The sequence below is a fragment of the Dromaius novaehollandiae genome, chromosome 6 (assembly GCF_036370855.1).
Source record: "Dromaius novaehollandiae isolate bDroNov1 chromosome 6, bDroNov1.hap1, whole genome shotgun sequence".
Taxonomy (NCBI): domain Eukaryota; kingdom Metazoa; phylum Chordata; class Aves; order Casuariiformes; family Dromaiidae; genus Dromaius; species Dromaius novaehollandiae.
In genome coordinates, this window is record NC_088103.1 from 32,504,561 (window position 1) to 32,526,891 (window position 22,331).

Genomic DNA, 22,331 nt, shown 5'->3' on the forward strand with positions numbered 1-22,331 from the left:
GAACTTGAGAGAGAAGACAGCAGTTCCACATTTTCTCTACACTGTTTCTCAGTGTCATTGCATTGTGGCAGACCCTCAGCACACTCCATTAGAGTCAATCAAATTATGGGTTTCCGCAAAGACAAACGTCTGCAGGTCAGCCTTCTAAAACAGCCAGCCTTCTTCCAATTTTACAGCTGGTATCTCAATAAAAAGGTCTCAGCAATACTTAGACCAGTTACTTAGACCACCTTTGGTGTTAAGAAATGAAGAAATACCAGGAGACTACTCAGCCTTCTAAGGCTCTGCCTAACACTGATCCTTTGTTTGAAGTCTGTATTTAATTTTCCAGGTAATCTATACACAAAGCTTTTTAAACTTAGCATTCGACACTATATTGTGATACTGAATTCAACGGAGACTGAAATATCCTGTAACAACCTCTATCTGAAGAAACAGAAGCACTTTACATTTCTGTGCACTGCTTTGCTAGAAAAACTTCAGCTTTTAAGATCAGGGTCACTGTCCGCTTATATCCAATGTAGCTCTTTTTGTAACTTCTGAACTGTCCTTTCAGGAAAGTATTCCATAAATGGATTTCCTAGTCTATGGCTAGGAATTTCTGGCAGTACAACAATATAAATAATGAAGGAATGCGATACAAATTGTGCTTCTGCAGGCTACATGCTAATCATCTGGTCCTAAGGCATAAAAAGTCTGAAGTAGCACTAACTACAACATGTCTGTGACATTTTGCAAATACCTTCCCTTAAACTATCCAAATTTTGTCATTTTTTTCCTATGAAATTTTTGATACATAAATTTCTCTAGAAGAAAAAGAATATCACGCACATATAATGAATAAAGTATGCCATAAAGAATGAACAATGATTGCAGAAGATGGTGTATGCAAGAAGCCTGAATTACAGAATTTCAGGCAAGTACCTTACTCTCCACTTGTATCAATTTTATAACCTTCAAAGGATGTAAGGCATTTCAGACAGACAACTAAAAAAAAAAAAAAAGTGTTCCTTGATACTGGAAACATATTCACAGCCTCAGAAAGTATTAAACTTCCAGGACATAATCCACTTAAGCAGATTTTATAAAGTTAAAGTAATCAATACGACTCAATCGGTTTCAAATCCTTTTGAAAAGCTTGTAAGCAACCACTCACAAACCTGCTTTTCTATAAAACCATAGGAGTAACACCAGAAGGGGTAAATGCAGGAATTAAGCCACTAAAACGTCACAGGACAGCAGAACAAGTGTTGCAAAACACTGCACTCTCCTAGCGCAAGCTCTTCTGAGAATGTCTGTCAATGTAGTTAAGCCAAAGAAGAACTGCAATCTTACCTAAATTACTACCCATATACAGATTTGGACAGCAGAAGTGAAAACCCAAGCAGAGAAACGATAGTCAATTACTTTAAAGTGTTAGCTAATAAGATTGATAACAGCTTTAATAACAAAAGGAATTCAAACCACATGATGAGAAGGACCCTTTCATCTAGAAAGGGACAAAAGTGGGAGCGTAGTGGAACATTAGTGCTGGAGAGGAACTTGCAAAAATCCATGGCTATGTTCAACACGTTAGCTATCAACATCAAATTCACTTTTGTAATCAAAGTAGTTACTTATAGTAGTGTTTCAATAAATAATTCCATTAAATATAGTAGTATTTGAATACATGAGATGCTCCAAGAGGTGATCAAGTCAAAAACACATACTTCAAAAATAGTATGTTAGCTTAACACCGACTTCATCAGCTTTGAAATGCTAATTACTGCCAGGCAGTTGCTTACATAACAGCAAACACGCAACATCTTGTTTTGCAATAGCTACACAATCACAAAACACATTTAAAAGAAGGCTGCATTATCAAATTTTCAAAAGAAGTTTAGCATAAGGTCTTACTCTTCCAGACAAGCACCAGAATTATCTAACCTGCAATGCAGAGTGTTTAAAAAAATACAAGGAGAAAAAAAAACAACAACACACACACACCACGCACGCGCAACCTACCCGTTAAAATACTGCACATTGAGGTTATTTGATGCAGTTATTTCAATAGAATATGTCACTATTTGAAGTATTTAAAATCTCTCCTAGGCTTATACTCATGCATTGAGAAGTCTGAAGTGGTATTTCATAAATATCTTGAACACAATCTAAAGATTTTATATGTTCCTGGATTAACCTGCAGTTAATCTTATTAGACAGGAGCCAAGATTTTCAAGAACGAGTACTAAAACTATACTGCTAAATAAGCCTGGCTCATTTAAAAAGCAACCATGAAATTCTTCCTACTCCTGCACCCATTTTTAAAGTCATTAATAAGCACCAGTCAAACCGTAGAGACACTGCTTCTACCAGCAGGCTTCTGAATATGCATAATCCCAATAAAGCTAATTACATTTCAAAAAAATAGATAATCTACGTGCAATTAAGATACTGGCAACATTTTAATGAAAAAAAATTGTTTAAATATACTAACATCCTAGTCTTGGGATATCCAGTCAAGCTACGCAAAGAGATGTGTTTGTCCCTTGCATACTCCCAAATGTGGAAGTAGGATCAGAAACTGGATCTGGAAGAAAGGGTAAACAGCATGTTAGTTAAATTCACAGAGGATACTACATTTGGAGATGTTACAAGCATTAGTGAAGACAAATATATAAATGACCTAAAGAGAAAATAAAGTTAGTTTGGAAACAAAAATGTGTCATGAAAAATTACTTCAAACACTCAGTGTTGAGAAAATTTGGGGGTAAGGGAAGGAAGAGTAAACTGAAAGAAACCTAGAAGCAGCAACAGGGGACAGTCAGCTGAATATCTGCATTGAAAAAAAGTTTGGAGTTGCAGAGGCATCAAATAGCAGGAAAATTAAAAGTTTTCTGTTGTCCTTGAGCCAGTAACAATAGCGATCTCCTCACACAATTGCCAGGGACTGAAAAATTCCCCTTCACTCTCAGCAAACGGAAAGCTCTTCTCAATGGCAAATCAAGTTCTGCAGGAGGTAGGGTTTAATTTTTTTAAGCACTGTTAACATATGGTTAGCATAAGCCTACGCAGCAGGTTCTTCCAGTACTTCTGCTGCTCGTGGCTTTGTGCAGAAACAGGAGGAAGCTAACAAAACGAATCAATTTTTACAGGTGCAACTCAACCTTGTATTGTTCAGATTTACTCATGTGGTCACTGGGAAAAGGAACCAAAACAGCTAGTTCACCTACTCACAAAAAAGGATAAAAACCCTTTTCCCTTGTCTTGCCTTTAAGCTACTTTCATGAGAATAATGACATCCCCATATCTATCACATTGGACACCTGCACTATTCTGCTGTCAGGGCAAGGCAATAGGAGGAAAGAACAGACTCCACCTTTGGAAAGTCTACAAGAGATTTTTTCCTCAGCCACATAAGCTGAAATGCAAAGGTTTAAATAACGAGTATGCATCTTCAAGGACTGTCAAGCCTTTGCTTTTCAGAAAGACTTCTATGCACAAAGTACTGGTTATTCCACTTAACTCCCAAATTAAGAGAATAGCCTAACTTTGCAGGATTTGTTACTCTAAGTAACGAAGCTTCAGTGGGGCAACAACATGCTTTATACTCAGGGCAGTTAATAGATCAACTAGGGAAAAAAAACCCACCACGGAAGCCATATTTCTACCTATCAAGTTGCTGTATCTTAAAACAAGCTCCAGTTTGGAGACTTGTTCTTCAGTTTATGCACACCATCCTATGGAAACAGGAGACTGAGACTCCTCCTCTTGACAACCACTAAGCAAAGTAATTTCTGAACCAAGCTATCCTTTGAACATCTACAGCTGAGACATCCTGTGAACATCTACAGTTTCTGCTTGTGGTGTGATGGGAAGAAAAGAGAAACAGTTCCTATCAGCCTCCCAAAGATGAGCTTATATTTGGCAGAGACTGGTTGGTCCTGCATATTTCAAAGGAGATTCCAAGGACAGAAGTCCCAGGCATCCCTCAAGCCAAAGACTCATAAAATGCAGCTTCTAAAAGGGTGGTAAAATACCTTTAAAGTAGTTCATATTATAGGGCCAGTACAGAACTAAGAACCAGATCGCGGGAGACTCAATGCATTTCAGCAAAATGCGAAGCTCTGGACACTACAAAAACTAGCCTTTCCTTTTTGCACAAAGAGATATTGACAAAATATTCAAATGACCTGCTGCCCCTTTTTGAAGGGCCAATGCTGGCATGAGGCAGACAAACTCCAACCAAACTTGTGGATTGACAGTATAGTTGATGAGCATTTCTTTTACTGGAAGCAGCAGCTTTTGCAGCCCTTCCCTTCTCTGCTCCACCACTTATTCCTGACCCCGTATTGCTTCCTCAGTTGTGCTGGTGCAAATGTTCACGGGACTGCATGATAGACAGGATAAGTGACCCCAATTAAAGAGTGATTTCTGCAAGTTTACCTAATCCCAGACCCAAATTCCAACAGAGGCAAAACTGAAGCAGCCACACAAGGGTTGCCTTACGCCAATACCACTACCAAAAGCATGCCCAGAAAATTATAGAGAAGATGTGGCTAGGAAATAGAAGAGTAGCTATTACTTAAAAGACTGTTCAAGAACAAAGCACACACTTAAGTTTGTTAGATGTGTCTGCCTTGGATTCCGCATAGGTGAAATGGGTGGGAGATGTGTATTACAGTAAGGATGCTGGAGAATCAAGGCCTCTCAGAACAGAAAGGAACTAGAGTCAACAATACTATCTGCTGCATGAGGTTTTCCACAGTATGCTGCTGAGAACAGAAGAGACTGATGGGAACACTCCAGGTTCCCGTTCCTGCAGAGGAGGCCACCACATCAATCACAAAGCTCCCATGGACAGCAAAGAATTTACTGCTGAATTGGCCAAATAGGTGCGCTCTGGGAATGGTTCTTACTCTAATCATCTCTCCCAAACACTTTGGTGGCCTGACACAGTCCTGTCACACTCCTTGCTCAAACATCAAAGTTGCTGGAGGTCAAATCCCAGGGGAATTCAGCACAAGTGCTGAACTGCCCTTGGCTGAAGCCATTTTTTGCCGAGTTGACTCTTGTTTAGAACCAAGCCCTACGACAACTTTCAATCTTGTGTGAATGCAAAATCCCTAAATCAGTAGTCATAGTGAACAGGCAGGTGACTGGCTGACCAGGCAGAAAGACCCAATCCAGACTCACTTGATTCATGCACCATCCAAACAACCCAAGTATCCTCTTAGGCAGGGAGTATTTCTCAATGAGAAGGAAAGACACCGATCTGCAACAAGAATGATTCCCCATGGTCTTGTGTAATGAGGGACCCAAAGAACACCTGCAGAGCAAGCCATGGAATTGGGATTACTCTCAGGGGGGTTTCTATGGCTAGTAGTCTACTGCCTCTCCCATTCTTCGGGAATATTGCCTCTAAAGGAGCTGATTCAGCACCAGCCTCTCTCTCTCACAACTTACATCTTAAACCTAGAAGTGTATGGTAATCCTTGCATGATTTTTGCCATTTCCATAAAGCCCAAATATGCAGATCACCTAGACAGGTAAACAGAAACCCTTCCTTTAAGCTAACACTTACATCCAGAAGTGCGCAGATTCTAATTCAAAAGAAGAATTAAGACTACCATTATGTTCCAGGAGTCAGAAATAGGAAACATCTGTGAGACCCCTAGAAGAGGATAAAAAGACAGTCAGATACAGACTGGTGATGATTCTAGTATCTCCATCCGAGTTTCAGTTTCTCTGTAATTTTCTCTTGATTTTACAAAAATTAACACATTGGATGAAAAGTTCTATCTACTTATTGGAGACACTGCAACTTGAGGCACACACTCACTAGCAAGGCAGCACAAACAGCTAAATAAAGTTTGTCTGGCTCAGATGCTTTAAAAAGGGGGGAGGAACATCAGCAAAATATGTGTATGTATATAAAATGTATGGATGTAAAAAGTATGTGAAAATTAACTATGAAAAGCAGAGTAAAGAGACTCAAAATTCCACAACTCATTTATCCAAAGTTACCACAAGACAGATTATTGTAAACTGTAGATGACTAAACTGGGAACTTCATGTCAGACCATAAAGTCTTCAAGACTTTGAAGCTATGATTTACCTGGCATTTTAATTCAATGTAAATCCACTCTTCCACCAAAACGGTTGGTGCCACTCATCTCCCCTTCCAGATGCTCACTCATCTTGTATTTGCATGGCAAGACAACAAGATGGTTCAGGGATCAGTTCCCTGATCCAACTCATCATGCACCTACACAAGCGAGGGCACTAGCACAAAGGTGGTGGTATGATCATCCCTCTCTGCAGTAGTTCAAGTTTACACTAGATTAAAAACAACCGTGTAAAACCATGAACAGTGTTTTTATAGGAAAAGTCATTTCCATTGTTATGCATCCCTTGGATGTACTTCGTTTTCCTGTGGTGGAACTGTGGCATTGCTTATTTAGGATAAGTGAGGTACGGTCTTGATTTGTCAGACAGTGGTATCCGAGTTATTGCTCAAGCCTTTATCTACCGCATGGACTCGCAGCTTGTTCAAAGTCATGCTGAAATGTGTTATTACAGTTGCTCTAGCATGACAAGATGATCCAGACAGGTCCCCCTCCCCTATTTAGGAGAAAAGCCTACTGAATGTTTCTTGCTGCATCTTCTACATACATTAGATGTCAAGTTTAGGAAGATAATACTATAACCAATAAGTTTCAATATTTTCCATTAAAAAAATGATTTTGTACAGAGAATAATTCCATGCCTTTTCAGAAATCTGACACTCTACAGAATTTCTTACATTACTTTGATACCATACAGTTAAAAAAAGCATAATGTTTAACTTCGCCTTGAAAAAAAGAATAAATCATTGCTCAAAAGCCAGTGAGTTCTATTAAATATTCATGAATACCATTTTCTGATGTAGCTTTCCTTAAAAGAAAGGTAGTCTTGAAGCACCTATCTAGGCAACTCTCTAATCTGCCCTAACCCTTAACTCATGAACTGAAAACAGTAAGGTATTAGAATAGCTTCTTCCAGATAATTTCTATTTGGCTTCCTAAGCTTTACAAATAAAAGCCAGAACCTGCCTGCCTTCTCCCTCCAGTCCCTCCTCAAACATCATCCCAAGTTTTATGCTAGAATATGAAGCAGCAAAGGCTTCAAAAGAATATTCTACCTGATCTCTCGTAAGAGGAAAGGTCAAATCTATTTGTCTAAGGGGGGAGGGTCTCTTTCCCAAAATTGCTTTAAGAGGCATCTGGAAGACTATCAGTTTAATCTGGTTCCGGTACCTTCCAATGAAGTCACACTTTCCCCTCTGACAGGTCTTTGCATGTTTGGTTATGCTTACCACCCCACTCCCCCCCAAAAAAAGAAAAGCTAGAAACATCTATTTAAAGATAGATTTGTTTGCTGAATTTCTTTTGCTGCTCTGACTGACTTTCCCTTTTGCCAGTCTCTGGATTTGTCAGAAATATTTCTCAGCTAAACTAACTACATCATTTAGTATGGTACTCATAGCCCACTTCATTTGGGGGTAGAACAACAAAAACATTTTAACTCTTTATTTTAGATGCACCGTTATTCTCTGTCAGTGGTTTCGAACAAGGCAAGTAATTTTACAGCTCTTAAAGTTATCACCTCCTTTTCTAAAAGCATCCTTTGTCGAGTTTGACCTAACTTCATGAAGTTAGTTTGCTAAATCTGGATTTTCGAGAGAGACCTAATTTTAGAGTGATGCCATTTTCCTTCACTTGCTCCTAACGGAAAGACTCGTGGGATGCTTTAAGGCTACGGTGTCCCTTTAGCTCACATTCAGCTCTATCTTTTTCACCTCCCCTTAGACTGAACCGATAGGGAGGAACCACCTGAGTAAAAGAATGCATTACCAAGGAGATTGAAAGCCTGTAGACAAGTATTTTGCATGCCATTAAAAATGATTGCGAGTTTGTGACCTTCCATGTGGCCACTTGAAGTGAAAGATCACATTCCCAAGAGCAGCATCGGAATGATTCTGCCTTTGCCTCCAGCCCTAGGCTGGGTGGGGGACTGGACTGCAAAGAGTGGGGAATGAGCTAGTTAGTGCACCAAGAGCCCAAGCCTATCTACATGCTGGCTGCCATGCTGACAGGAGGAGAAAATCCCCCGCAGGAGAGCCTCGCTCATCACAGACCCAACCACAGGCTGCTCCAGTGGGCACCAGGGCCCTTTTGCAGCCCACTGGGAGTAAATGGTCCATAACTCAGAGGTGCAGGACACCACGCAGGGGAACTGCTCCACATCCCCATTTCCATAGTTCTCCCACTGGCCCACCAGCAGCTGAGGTTCCACACAGACAGCTTTGCAGGAACTGGGACTTCTCACTAACCAAAAGCCAAGGCTTCTTAAATGCTGATGTCGGGATCCAGTTTCTGAACAGATCCACATGCAGCTGCACAGGAAAACTATGTGACAGTTTTTGGTTGTGGGTTTTTTGGGTTTTTTTTTTTTTTTTTTAAAAAGAAAGCTTTGTCACCAACAACAGAATCTCAAAACTACACTACAAATTCAATGCTCTTAGCCTTGCAAGTGTGCCAGTACAAACCAGCTCTGAGATTAGCTCTGTGTGCTGCTTTCACACAGAATTATGAAAATCCTTCTAGGCAGCACCACAGCATGCTGAGAGCAAAGATCTATCCTCCTTAAAGGTGAGATGATGAGAATCACTCCTCTCTTCCCCGAAGCTAAGTATGAAAGAATTATTCCTCTTCCCTTACAGAGGAGGGAAGCCCTTCACGTTTCCAGTGCTAGGCCAAGGTGATACAACCTCAAGCAGGTTCTAGGGTCAGCAGGAGAGACTTTTTTGGAAACTAGTGTTTTCACATAATTTTTTTTTGGGTAGATTTAGTAGTTTTAGTCCTGAAAAATACAGAATGAAGTGTTTCTAAATATAACTGCTTACTTTCTGAAGTACTGAGGTGTTATCACAAGTGCGTTAGCTGCTAAAGTTCAACATACCAGTCAGCGTGGACCAACAAAGCTGTGATTTGTTTCTCCCTACATGCCTTCCCCTCCACACTCCTCCAGAATTTCCATCTTTGTTGTAGCCTTCCATTGCTCTTAGCTTCCTGGGGGTTTTTTTGTTTTGTTTTGGGGTTTGTTCTCTCTTTTTTTTTTTTTATTTAAATATTGTGGGCTAATCAGCTGACAATACCAAATAGAAAATCTCCAGATTAATAAGACCTACCAAGTCTTAGCCAGTATGAGAACTAACATGCTCAAACACTACACATTCCTGAGGACCTGGACTTAGTAGTAACAGAGAGTGAGAAATGAGCGATATATACGAAGCAGGAAGAATGATGACACAACAGGTCTCAATATTCTTGGGGTGGGGTTTACAGAACAGCAACAACAACATAGTAATACATCTTTTTCCTCATTTTTTTTAATATTGTTTCTGCGTAAGTTAACGATAAAGTACCAGATTCTATTAAATGCATGTTCCAATTAAAAGTCCACATTAACACTCTCTAAACTGGAAATGCTACAGTGCTGGTCTTATGTGTTTCAGTTCTGGGGTTACATGCTTGTGGGTTAAAAAATCGGTATAAGCTACATAAGGTATCTTCTATCCTAAGGGCAGAACAAGTCCTCAGGCTACTCGAGGCTGAGGAAATTTAAAGCCCTATGTACTGTTCTTATTTGGAGCACAAAATTCAGTTCAAAGTACAAGCAGCAGGAAGATATGAATTCAAGATTAGTCACAGGCAAACAGATGATTTAGGAACAAGAACCAATCTGTTTGTTACAGGCAAGGAGTGCAGCCTCCATGGCAAAGTGGACTACAATTCTGCAACATCTTTAACTTATGAAGTCAATTTTTAATCTAATTTGAAACTGAGTAACTTGTTGAACAGAGTAACCTCTGAACTCCATATTCAATTTTGGGCCGTTATTGCAGTCAGTCTGTGACATCAGGTTTTACAAAAACAGTGAGCTGCAAGAGTGGTCAGGATGAAGGCTATTTGGGCTTTGATACCTGGAAAAGCCATGTGCCCAGGGATTATCAACAGCTTAGCGTTCACGCCATACTTCAAACGCCTTTCAGTCACAGAAAAACCAAGTGTCCTCTTGAGACCAGAAAGGCAGTTTACCTGTCGTTTCAGGATATCTGCCAACACGTGGCACTGACAGTGCATCAGTTCACACTTGAGCTCATGTATTCTAAGTTCCCTTCACAACCACGTAAGGGAGAAATGCTAATGAAATCTTTAGATCCAGCACAAGTTTTATGGCAGGAGTTTGGACTTCACGGCAAGTTTCTTGGAAGGAAAAATACGGGGGCCTGAATATGGGGAGCGCAGCACTTAAAATAGACCTACTTACACGCTACTAACCTTTTTCCAGAAATTAGCTTTCAAGCTGAAGTTTTCTGGGGTTGGTCTACTTAGCAACATCCATTTTTGGATAAAATATACTTTTAAGTAGTTAGGTATCAGAAGAGAAAGAAAAAGTAAAGTTCAAGCCTAACCTAATAGATGACTAAATATCAGCTTTTACTCCAACACACCTACAGACACTTTGGCAAGGAAAACAGCCCTTGTCTACAAATTATTTAGAGCAGTAATTTTCCAACTGTGGGCTCCTGAAAAGTGTGAAGACCCCACACAATTTAAACCTATTGGCAATAAGCTTGTTTTTCTGTAATTGCTTCTTGCCAGCTCCAGGTTGAAAACTGAAGATTTAAGAGAGCCCTAGCAAAACACAGGTCTTCTTTCAACAGTTATGGCTTTTTCAAGAGATAAACATTGAGTTCCTGCTGAATTCAAAGTGCATACCCAAAACAGACCTCAGCACGCCCTGTCTCAACTGAGCACTGAACCCGTCTACTGCCAATTCACTGCACGTTTCTCAAGAAAAACTGCAGAGGCAAAGCCAAAGGCTTAGATTTCCTGAAGAGTTTACAGAAATATTCCTGTAAGATATGAGAACCAGATTCTCAAAGCATCTTACCATATAGTTTCAGGTGATTACATGTTTATTACTCTGTATGAGTACACAGGATAAGGAGGACAGAAGAGCATTAAAAACACACACACACACACACACACAAAAACCCAACCCAAACCCAAGAAAAGCATGCAAGCAGTAGTTAAACATTTGGTCAGAAATATCAGAATTAGGACTACACATACTGTAATTTTATCCCCCAAGTATAAATTAGAACAATCTAAACAATCATGTGAGACACTTCCAGGGAAAAAAGAATTATATTTCTCCAAGAGACTTTGACACTTACTTAATGGTTACAAAGGCTCGGTATACCTGTGCCACACAACACATTTTAAAGTATGGAACTTGTCTAAAGCTACACATAGCCAACATCGCACACTTAGCTGTTCCCCACACTTTCAGTCTTCCTTCACTCAATCTTACAACATTTTGAATGGTACTAAGCTACAGTACATAGATGAATGATAAACACTAAAGATAGGTGGGACACTCCACTTACAGTTGCATACAAGTACAGCTGCTCCAAATGAAGTTTAAAAACAGTAAGAGGCCCTTAGCTGTGAGGTTAATTAGATCAAGAAGTTAACAAAAGACAACTGCTGAAGTTTTTTTTCTAAGGGAAGTTTTCCTCATTGCCTGTTTTAAAAGTAAAGACTATCAGATGGCTTTTTTTTTTTCTTCAAACCATTCAGCAAGACCTTTGTTAGAAACCCCAAAAGAGAGATTATAGTATCATATAAACTTATGTTCCACTCATCACTTCAAAATAGAAAAGGGAAAGCTAGGGATAAAGTAGCTATGCTACCTCCTTTTACAAAAGATGTAAATGGAATCACTGCTTTAAGAAGATAGCTTTTAAGTTTCCTTAGGTCAAAAAAGGAAATGACTCCCATGCATTTCTAGTTTCTTGCTTTTGCAGAGCAAAATGGAAGTTATTAAATGTCCACCTCTGCAGAAAATTTTCTTTACGTAAAGGATACAACGGCATGCCTTCCAAAATGGATCTAGAGATCATGATTAAGCAGCGACTAGAAAGCAGTTCTCAGCACTTCTGTCACGACTACAAATCTTAACACAAGAGACCACCAAACTTGAAACAAAGCCTGCTAGAACATCAGCCTACCTTCAACTTCAACTTGTCCATGAAAAGCATAAAACAACTGCCAAATAAACAGACGTACTGAGTATAAGCTAGAAGCCAAGCCAAGCAAGTCAGTTTGTTGTGAGCATTTAAACAAAGCTAGTCAGGTCTAAACACAATTAATTTTTATATATTCCGATACATTTCTTAAGGAGCCCAACACTGGGGGACAGAAGACAGAGGCTCAGAGGACTCTTCCCGAGTGCAAGACTCCTACATTAAAATGCACAAGCACCTTACTCTAACCAACCTGTAGCTATCCAAAGATGAAGTCTCAAAAGTGACTCATATATTAAGAGGAGGCAGAGTATGCGAGAGCTTTTTGCATGTAAATTGCCATGGAGAGTTTAACTAGCTTGTTCTTTCAAGGCGGGAGGCTCAGTTCAATGTATATTACACAGGTAACATAGTAAGCTGCTGCCTGTAACATATACACAGTAGCAAAGGGAGTCAAACAGCAAGTGGCTGCACTGTAATGACTTTGAAACTACTGTGTGCTTAGGGGAACAGGATGTACAGCAACAACTTTACCCACTGGCCTGGAAGCAGTACTGTAGGGAACTGCAGGCTGTGGGGTGAAAGTTTCACATCTTTTTGTTAATGTAACAAAACAAAACAAAAAAGGTCAAGAAATGGAGAACTTCGTAGCTTGATTACCTGTTCCTCTTCCTACCCTGTCAGCTACTCCACTTTCATAACAAGACCACCATCGCTCTAACCTAAAAACAGCAGAGGAGAGGAAAAAGACCACTTTAGATAGACTGGTCTAAGCAATCCTTCAGCTAGATATTAAATGCCTGCATTGTAAGTGTATATTAAAAAAAATGTTCAAAGAGAACCAGGAAATTTTTCATTAGTAAACTCTACTCGAGTTAAGACTGCCTGGTGGCCCCAATGTCTTTCCACACTGATGGATTCAGTTTCTGAAAGCTTCCTTTGTTAATGAATACTGGGCTCTTGTCCAGTCCTCTTTTCTCCCCCTCTTCTCCCTCCCATAAAATATCATGGTCCTCAGGGCATAAGGAACATCCTTTGTCTCCCTGCAAGTCTTCCCTGTGTGACCACTTTGCTCCAGCCTCTAGAAAATGCAACAGGACTACCATCTTTTCTCTTCTCTTTAAGAGGAGTGGAAAATTAAATAGAGATGTCATCTAATCACAACTTTGCTAAACAGGAAGAGACATCCTACAGAAGTGTTGAAATACCATAACCTTCACTTCATCTTCGAGGTGTGGGCAGTGTTGGTGTGTAACTTAAGCCTCCTACTCAGTTTGAGAGCTGAGTTTTGGTGAGCTCGCCATAAGAGAACACACGATACTACACAACATACAAAAACTAAATCTAAGCTAAAGGTAAGTGATTTGAAGATTACCAGAGAAAAACAGCTTGCACGCTTCTCCAAGAAAGAGGAAAGAAGCTGAAGCTCTCATTTCCCAAAAGAGGCTGAGGCCACATGGATTTGTCAGAAGAAACTCTGAGGAACCACAGAAGCCTGTAAAGATATTGGGGAAAGCTGAAGAAAAACTGCAACTTACTAATGCAGGTACCAGAAAAGAGCATCCAACAAGAGGGTTGGAAAAGCAAAGCCCACAGTTCATTATCAGGGAGTGAGCAGGGTATAACCCACAATGCTTTGAAGAAAGAGAGAGAATGAAGCAGTCTGCTTGCTACCATAAATGAATGAACATGCACGTAAAAATCTGCACTTACTCAACAAAACCCTCCTTAGATTTATGCATGTGTGACAATACCAGCTAAACAACCCAACCCTCCATTCTCTGCCTTTTCCCATCCACAGTAGATACTGTGGCACAAAAATTGATCACTTTACAGTTAGGTCTAGTCAGGGAACTGATTCACCGGGCAGCCACACAAGTTGTGCCAGCACAGAGAGGGCTATTTAAGTCAGGTGAGACAACACTGCTGTCAAACGTAACCACGGTCTGGAGCTCAGTTCCTCAGGACAGTAGATGCAAACTGAAAACTCACAGCCACTGAAAGAGGCTCTCCTCTTGCCTTGGACACGTGAACTCAACCACTGCTTCAGATGAGCTCTCATGCTTATCTAATCCCTAACAGAGATGACTCACATTACTAAATCACCAGAAGATTTGCTAGTTTTGCCCATTTTTCTGTCAGTTTAGTGAAAACAGGCACTACCATTCCCTTTGGCAAGGGGAAGAGTCTAGACTGGCTTGGCCAATCTTGAAGAACTGTGTCCCTGAGTGGGGGGAAAGTCTTGTATTTCTCAGAGAATTAGAAATATCCATCCATGTAAATTTTTAGAGCCACAGCTTCATTCTCTTAATGAGGATGAAGATGTGTTCATGGGAGGGTAAGGAAGAGGATTAGGAAAGTCCCACGTAAAATACTGCAGTAGCTCCCCCCTCTCCTTGTTAGTACAAGGACACTACCTTTCTTTAGCCTTATTAAACACCTGTTTTTCTGAAACCCTTGCCTAAACTGACTTTTAGGGAATACTCCCCTTGTTACTTTTACATTACTCACAGAAGAGTACAAGTTCTCAGGCAAAGCATACAACTATGGCGGCAGACATTTAAGTACAGTGCAATAAGGATTTAAACAACTGAGCACAAGAATACGGATTTCACATCATCCATCCTTAATTAAAAGTGCAGATACTGTATTTCAGAACATGACAGCATTTAGACTAACATCACACAAACTGCCAAAAGATAGCCCAAGAACTTGAACACTCTCACAGACACTCTTAAAATGGTGCCACTACTGCAAACTTGTACATCTGTAATACACATATCAACACAAATCCTACAAAGATTTTATCTAGATGTTTTGGACTAAACTTCTGCATGCACAGGATGCATTACTGCGAGTTCATCCACTTTTAATAGAATTTATCAAAATAAATTAATGACACTAACTTTTAGTGAAAAATTAAGTAAAAAAAAAACAAACAAAAAAACAGTACTTCCTGCAGGAGGAACATTTCCCAAGAAGGAAACCTCTCTCCTTGCAGTCATAGTTATTACTTTGCACAAATTAAAATAGACTTTTGTTAAAATGTTTTGTTAAAACAAACCAAACGATTTGGCCTAGTCCAAAATCTTATGTCACAGCCATCAGAAGAAGAATTCAAGATGGTATGATACAAGACAAAAATGATTTATCATGATTTTTTCCTGAGTATGCTTTTGTTTGGTTGACTACAAAAATAACCTGAATTCAGACCACTTCAAAAGAAAAGTCTGCGTTCAAATTGTGCCTCATATCCTACATTAAATGTTATTGTCCCTGCGAGGCCAGAAGTTATTCTCCATTTGCAAGTAGAGAAACAAGGGTAAATATGCAGCAATTTATTCAAAATCAGAAGAGATATCAGGAAGAAATCTAGATTCCTCCTCTCCAATGCAACTTTTACTACTGTTCTTCAGATTCACACCACCCTTCCATGCACATTTAAAATAAAGCTGAATATCAAGCTGCAAAATTTTCATTCCTTACAACTCAAGATTTTTATTTTTAAATGACAGCTGCCTTGAATAAATTTTTTTGGCATAACTTTATCATAAAAGGGCAAATCTCCCTCCCTACATCCATGCTGCCAACAGGCAAAAATGTTTGTGCGTGGATCATATCTTAGTGAACAAGCCTTCAGCTACCATACTGAAAAGCTTTTGTACAAGGGATTCCTATTAATGCAAACTGCCGTAATATAAATTGTCACTAGCTGCATCCACACTATAGGCAGGCTGAAATAAGGCAGAGTACCATTTGCTGGGGGAATGGGGGCAGATACCACAGTTTAGGAAGGTCCTATATTTGCATTTTCTACTTTAGCCCAATTTCAGCTAACATGTTTTTTTATTATTATTTTCTATCACCATGAGAGCAATAACTAATAAGCTTCCTTATTCTGGCACAAAGAAATACAATCTACCCTTTGAACTAGAACTATGTTAAACACTTGGAGATTCAGAGCCTGCTTCCAAAACAATGAGATAATACAGCTAACTGCTCCATATTTTGGAAGCAGCAGCTAATTCATATCAGCTGTAGTATCACATACCAGCTGGAACTATACCCAAGTAATAAGCAAGATAAGAAAATCTAATAAAGTCTTCAGAATTATTCAACTGTTATACAGCTTCTCTTGATTAGTATTAGCTGATTAGTATTTCCTGCTGAGTAACATTTTTTCCAATGGAACCCAAACTTTAGTCCTAAGTGCCTCAACTCAAGGAAGACCACCACTATTCAACCAGTTAGTACAGAGGAACAGCTCAGGTACTTGATTTGCAATACTTTACTAGCAACAATTATTAAAAGAAGAAAAAAGAGAAATTAGTTCAGCGTATTTTAGCAGTTTTCTTTTTCTTTTTTTTTTTTTAAAAAAAGAACCTCTTAAACTGTCAAACAGGCTCTCAGTGAAACACAGACACAGCTCAAGATGGTTGGAAACCTGATGTGGAAGTCAGTTTTGCCTTTTAAATCACCATTTCACTCCCAAAACTAGCATCTTTGCTGAAGACAGCTAACACATACCTGCGCCCCCACCCCCAACATAGAGACTCTTTGACTGAATTACAACCTAAGAGTACAGCTAATATTTAACAAAGGCCAAGCATCACCAGCTAGTAGAAATGCATGCAATCACCTGAAACTATCACTCTAGTAACTACACGGAATTGCAGTGCTATTGCTGCCCATATAAAGAGTGTCAGGAAGGTTTCAGGGATCTGTGGGGTCTCTCCCCCTTCAAACTCCTCATTCCTTAGCTGATCTGATCTCACTCGTAAGTGCCTGAACAGAAAGTGAATGGAGGCTGGGAAAGGACTAGCAAAATCACCACACACACATTTGCCCTGTACTTACATTCATCCCTAGGCATCTGCTTTTGGCCATTGAGGGAGAAAGACGCTAACGCTTAAGATGGGTATGGAGAGCACAGCCATGTCAGCATCAAACACTTCTCATCTGGCACAACATGTTTTTGAATCATAGTACTAGTGCAGCACCAACACACTGCTCACTGCTCCTGGTTAGCTTCTCACGCTGTGGTTTAACAACCCAGCGTGTTCTGCTGCAAGGGCAGCTTGGACTCTGTAACTACACCCCCTTCTTATTTTGCCCCCATGTCCTGGCCACAGCGTGCTGCCCCCTCGTGCTCCCCCTGCCCCCTGCCCTTCCCCCAAAAGAGCTTGAAATACATATGACAAGGAAGGAAGGAAGGTTTAAGCCAGATCCGTCCCCCTGCCCCAAGCTGTACTGGCACAACCAAATGTACCACTCTAACCGTCCGAGATGATCTGGATCTCTGCTGCTGCATTCTCACCCTTTCCCCTTCCTCCAGCCATGCATTCACACCCTCTTCCTTATGCTAGTGCTTGGATTTGTGTCACCCCACAGCGAGCCAGTTTGAGGAGCTACGCTAGCAGAAAATTATTCCCCCAAATGATGTTTTCTGCCAGCACAGCACCTCCAAACAGGCTCTCTGTGCGCAAAGGTGCTTCTTTAGTCCTCCTGCGTTTTTGAGCTCCTTGAGAGCACGGGCTTAGTTTGACAAACTGTCATGAAGCCACAGCCCAACATAGTGACCCACTGCAGGAGCAGGGAACAAGAGGAGGAAGAGAATTACTTAAGCCATTTTTGTTGCCACACACACTAGTTCAAACCACAGCCTTTGAGTTTTCTGCCTACCACATTGTGTGGTATCAGAATGACTTTTCAGGGAATGATGCTAACAAAAGAATCCCACACACCTCACATTTACTTTCATAACTAAATGTGAATGGGTATTTCTGAAGTAACATGAAGAATTTTCCCATATTCTGCTTCCCTGTATTTATATGTTTGTATTTGTTATAGGAACAAATTCTTAAGACTTCTACGAAAGGCCAAGGTAAAATAAAATGCTGCATCATTTAACAGGTCAGTTTTCAAGCCTCAAATAACGTTGTCAAAATCCACTTAAAAAGACAACTGAGATGTATTTGGAGCTAGGAGTAGAGATCACAATATAATATCCATTGGATATCCTGAGTAGTGCAATATTTTTTTCCTAAAATTATAAAAGGTTTAAAAAAATAAAATAAAAAAGCCAAGTTACAATTAACATATTTATATGACCTAACAATTTATGCAAGATTCATGCTAGGAACAGGGCAGGTCCCGAGATCTCATAAAACTGATCAATTTGAGGTTCAAACTATTTATGACACAGTATCATCAAGATAAAGTCACACGGTACTGTTACACTTTGGACTTTTTTAAAAAAAATGTTTTTGTACTTTACCTCCAAAAAATCCCAGTCAACTCTACACTTAATAGCGTTCACAACATCTTTTGTTAAATACACACAGAGGGACTTTCACAAAGGGAAATTTTTCAGAAGGACAAAAAGCCTATCAATTTAGGCATTAGGAAGAGATATGGAAGGCATGGAGGAGAAAGCAAGTTCTCCAGGGGCTGGCAATTTAAATGGGAATAGGGAAGTTGAACAGGGTGTGTATGCATGGGGTGGGGTGGGGCTGGGGGGGGGGCAGAAAGGAGTTGTTTGTTTTAAGTTTTAGCACTTAGGGTTGCTAAGAACTTTAACAACCTAGTGTTTTCTTTCAGTCTGTAGGTAGCTCCAGGACTTCTGTAGCTACCCACGTTGTTCCCAAAGAGCAGCAGAACGAACAGACAATTCTTTCATTTTACCCCAGGACAAAGATCTTCGGCAGCAGCTTTGAAACTGTCAGCGATTTTTTTCCTTTACGCCTCACAGCTATTTGGGCAAGTTGTGAGCAGCAGGACAGCAGCACTGGAGTATTCAAGGATGACCCCACCCCAAAGCATCAGGGACAGGGAGGGAAGACAAGATGACATGCTGCAAGCTGGGAGTTTAGAAAGGACTAGAACAGGTGATCCCAGCAGCTAAAGTAAGAGGCCACAAGAAAAGGAGCTAGAAGTAAAATACAGCCAGTTCGAGCAGATATAGAAGCCAACAAAGTATTCCTAATATAGCAAAGTTACCATCTAGAATCAAAAATAGCCCCTCATAAATCAGATCTAGAAACATCAGTAATTAGTTGGAAAGAAAGGACAACACTTCTGTGGAAAGAGGCTGAATTCCCCAGAAATATATTACCCTTGAATCTCTGTATGCTTTTAAAAAAGAAAGAAAAAAGTTAATTGTTCATATTAATCTGGAGTTAACAAGCACCTAATATGCACTTTATGCTACAGAAATTTACACATGAAGATGAAGCCAAAAATATCCGTGGCAGCAGTTAGAATTTCTGGCGCAATCAAAAATGGTGCTTCAAATCCCCGGTAATGAACTAGGATGCTGAGCTAACTGACAATAAGAGGTTTAACTCTGCACACAAGGAACTAAAGTGAATCTGTGAACGTTATTACAGATTACCTACGCAGAGCAGTCACTGGCAGATTATGGCCACATTTGCATATTTAAAAATAAAGTGAGGATTTACGCTCAATTAGAAGCCTTCCGGAGACCAAACAAGAGGGGATAGAGCGATGCCCGGGCTACGGGTTTTCAAGAGCACTCCGAAAGTTCACAATTTAGGGTTGTCAGACCTATTTCACGGCCGTGCAGCGCGCTCAGACACCTATTATCGGCATCTGTGTTTTGAGACGCGGAGGAAAGGTCTCGATTTCCCGCTAGGGAAGGGAGAGAAAAGGGCGAAACGCGCATTTCTGATGAGGAAAGTTACTCGAGATGGAAGGGCGTTGGAGGCTTCTTTTCCAAAAACGAGAGAGAATTAAATATATATATATATATATATATATATATGCGATGGAAAGGAGCCCTGCATAACAACAAACGCGCACCGGCGAAAGAAGGCGGGGGGGGGGGGAGGAGGAAAGAAGGGGAAGAAAAAAATTTTCACACATCCTTTTAACCCCCGCGGCCTCGCTCCGCACTCGCCTCCCCCCGGCCGCGACCCAGCCCAGCCCACAACTTTCCGCCGCCGCCACCCTGCCCCCACGGCGACGAGCAGGCCCCGCGGCCTGGCGCCGCGGACGGGCGGGCCGTGACAGCGGGCCGCTCCCCGCCGTAAACAAGTTTGAAGGGGCCGCGGCGGGGAGAGGCGGGCGCGGCGCTGACAGGGGCCGCACAAAAGGGCAGGACCCCGCGGCGGCGGCGTCCCCCCCCCGGCGCAGGGCGGGGCGCGGCGGCGGCGCTCGCCCGGCGGCGGCGGCGGCGGCGGGGGGAGGGGGCGGGCCCGCAGGCCGCCGCAGGCCGCCGCCCGGCCCCGCCGCCGCCGCCACTGCCGCGGGGGCCCGGCCCGGCCTCCCCGCCGCGCCGCCGTCCCTCACCTACACAGTGAATGAGCTTGTGTCGCCACGAATCGAGCTGGTGGCGGACGCCGCGCCTCTCGATGGAGCACTGCTGCCGCCCGCACGGGCTCGCCATCTTCTGGGCGGGGGGCGGGGGTGGGGGCGGCGGGCACGGCCGGGGGGGCAGGGACGGGAAGGAAGGGCCGCGCGCCGCGCCGCGCCACGCCCACCCGCCGTCAGCGCGCGCCGCGCCGCGCCACGCAGGCGCCGACGGGGACACGCCCCGCCCTCGCTCCCCCCTCCCCTCCCCTCCCGCCCGCTCGCCCCGGCCCCTTTCCCGCCGCGCGCCGCCCGGGAGGGAGCGCGCGCGGCGCCCGCTTCCGCGCCTGCGCGGCGCCCGCACGTGCGGCACCGCCCCCCCCTTCCGCGGCGGGGCGCTGTCACCCACCCCCACCCACCAACGCCCGCGCGGCCAAGGGCTCTTCGCGCCGCCGCCGCCATGGCGGGGCGCGTCAGGCGGGGCCCGGCCTCCCTCCCCTGGGGCCACCCATCCCCCGAGGGTGCCATGCCTCCCCTAGAGAGGCTACCCGTCCCCTGGGGGCCATCCCTTCCCTGGGGGGCAGCTGTTCTTGCTCTTCTTTTTCAGAAAAGCTTGCTTTTCTATCAAGAAGTATGAAGGTGCCCTCGTCTGTGCTGTGGTGTCATGGAAAATACCACATGCGCTGGTGGTCATGGTTGAAAGGAAATTATATCTGTTTGCGACTGGTGAAGTGGCCTCCAATTGCACTGGTTACTTCTCCCTGCCAGAGCCACCTCCAGTGTTTCACTGGTGTCTATGTACCCTTCAGGCTTAACCTGCAAGGATAAAGACTTCCAGTATGAACTCAAAATTTTAAGAGGGTCTGGACATGGGGCTTGGTGAGATAATAATACAATTTGTGATGGCAAATTTACAGATAGGGAAGAGCGATGGCATTGCTCGGCGCTTAGGCAGCTCTCTCAGTGCCCAGGCTCCCGTGCCCGCCGGCCAACCTCGTAAGGAAGAGGAGGAGGAGAACATCACCACCAGCTTCCTACGGGCTGGGGGGATGAGCTCAGAAAGGTGAAGTCCTGCCCCAAATTCTGCCACGAGACAGCTGGTGTCCACCCCTTCTTTTGTTCACTAGGAAACACCTCCTCTGTATTAAATTAGCAAAGCAGGCCGGAGGGATTTGTAATCACAACTTTCAGTAGACTTTCTTCTCCCTCTGTTGTCAAGTAGAAATACAATCAGGTAAGTGGCGAGGCCACAGATGAAACCCAGCAGCCCTGACCCTTATCTCCCCACCCTAACCACCGGCGTCATTACCCTCAATTCTGTGACCTTGTCAAGCTGCACACAATTAAGAAGTTTGAAAGCTAGAAAGGTCAAAGCTGGCTTTATGGAAATGTAGTAATAGGGTGTCCCAGATAAGATATTTCCTGTGGAGATAGCAAAGTGTTTATGCCACTCTTCAGGGTATCGGTGCAATCTCACCTGGAATATGCCGGTTGACCTATTCCGAAGGAATTCAGAGCGGCACAAAGTCAGCTCGTGGTGCGTGTAGGTAGGAAAATAGTGAGCCTGTCTTACGAAAGGAGACCAGGACAGCTTGGTTTGTCTAGTCTAGCAAAAGGACAGCAGAAAGGAGATGCGATTGCTCTACCAGTATACCAGGGGAGCTTGAGTGGTGAAAGGAGGGAAACTCCAAGGAAAGGAAAGAGCTATCTGAAGCCAAATGGTAGCATAAGGACAGATTATAAATTGGCTCTTTGTACATCCATGCAGAAAGTCAGAGGATGGTTTCTAACTGTAGGAGATGGAACTTTCCATAGCAGACAGCAAGCAGCATAGCAAGAGGCCTGTTTCAGGAATCAGCTTGCTTGTGAGGGGGACAATACGATGCTTATTTCTGTTAGAGGG

The 22,331-nt window shown here is 42.5% G+C and overlaps 1 protein-coding gene across 4 annotated transcripts in view; it reads right to left on the bottom strand.

The window, feature by feature from the left end:
• LCOR (ligand dependent nuclear receptor corepressor) overlaps nucleotides 1-20,662 on the bottom strand; it is an 84,977-nt gene extending 64,315 nt beyond the window's left edge. The window contains exon 1 of one of the 4 annotated variants that reach the window (XM_064514112.1): nucleotides 20,433-20,662. In XM_064514112.1, the coding sequence (XP_064370182.1) occupies nucleotides 20,433-20,525 (93 nt within the window). In that variant the 5' untranslated portion in view covers nucleotides 20,526-20,662. Of the gene's footprint in view, nucleotides 1-20,428 lie in introns of all 4 variants that reach the window. The other 3 variants (XM_064514111.1, XM_064514115.1, XM_064514113.1) reach the window with 3 other exon arrangements.
• Nucleotides 20,663-22,331: the final 1,669 nt, after the last annotated feature.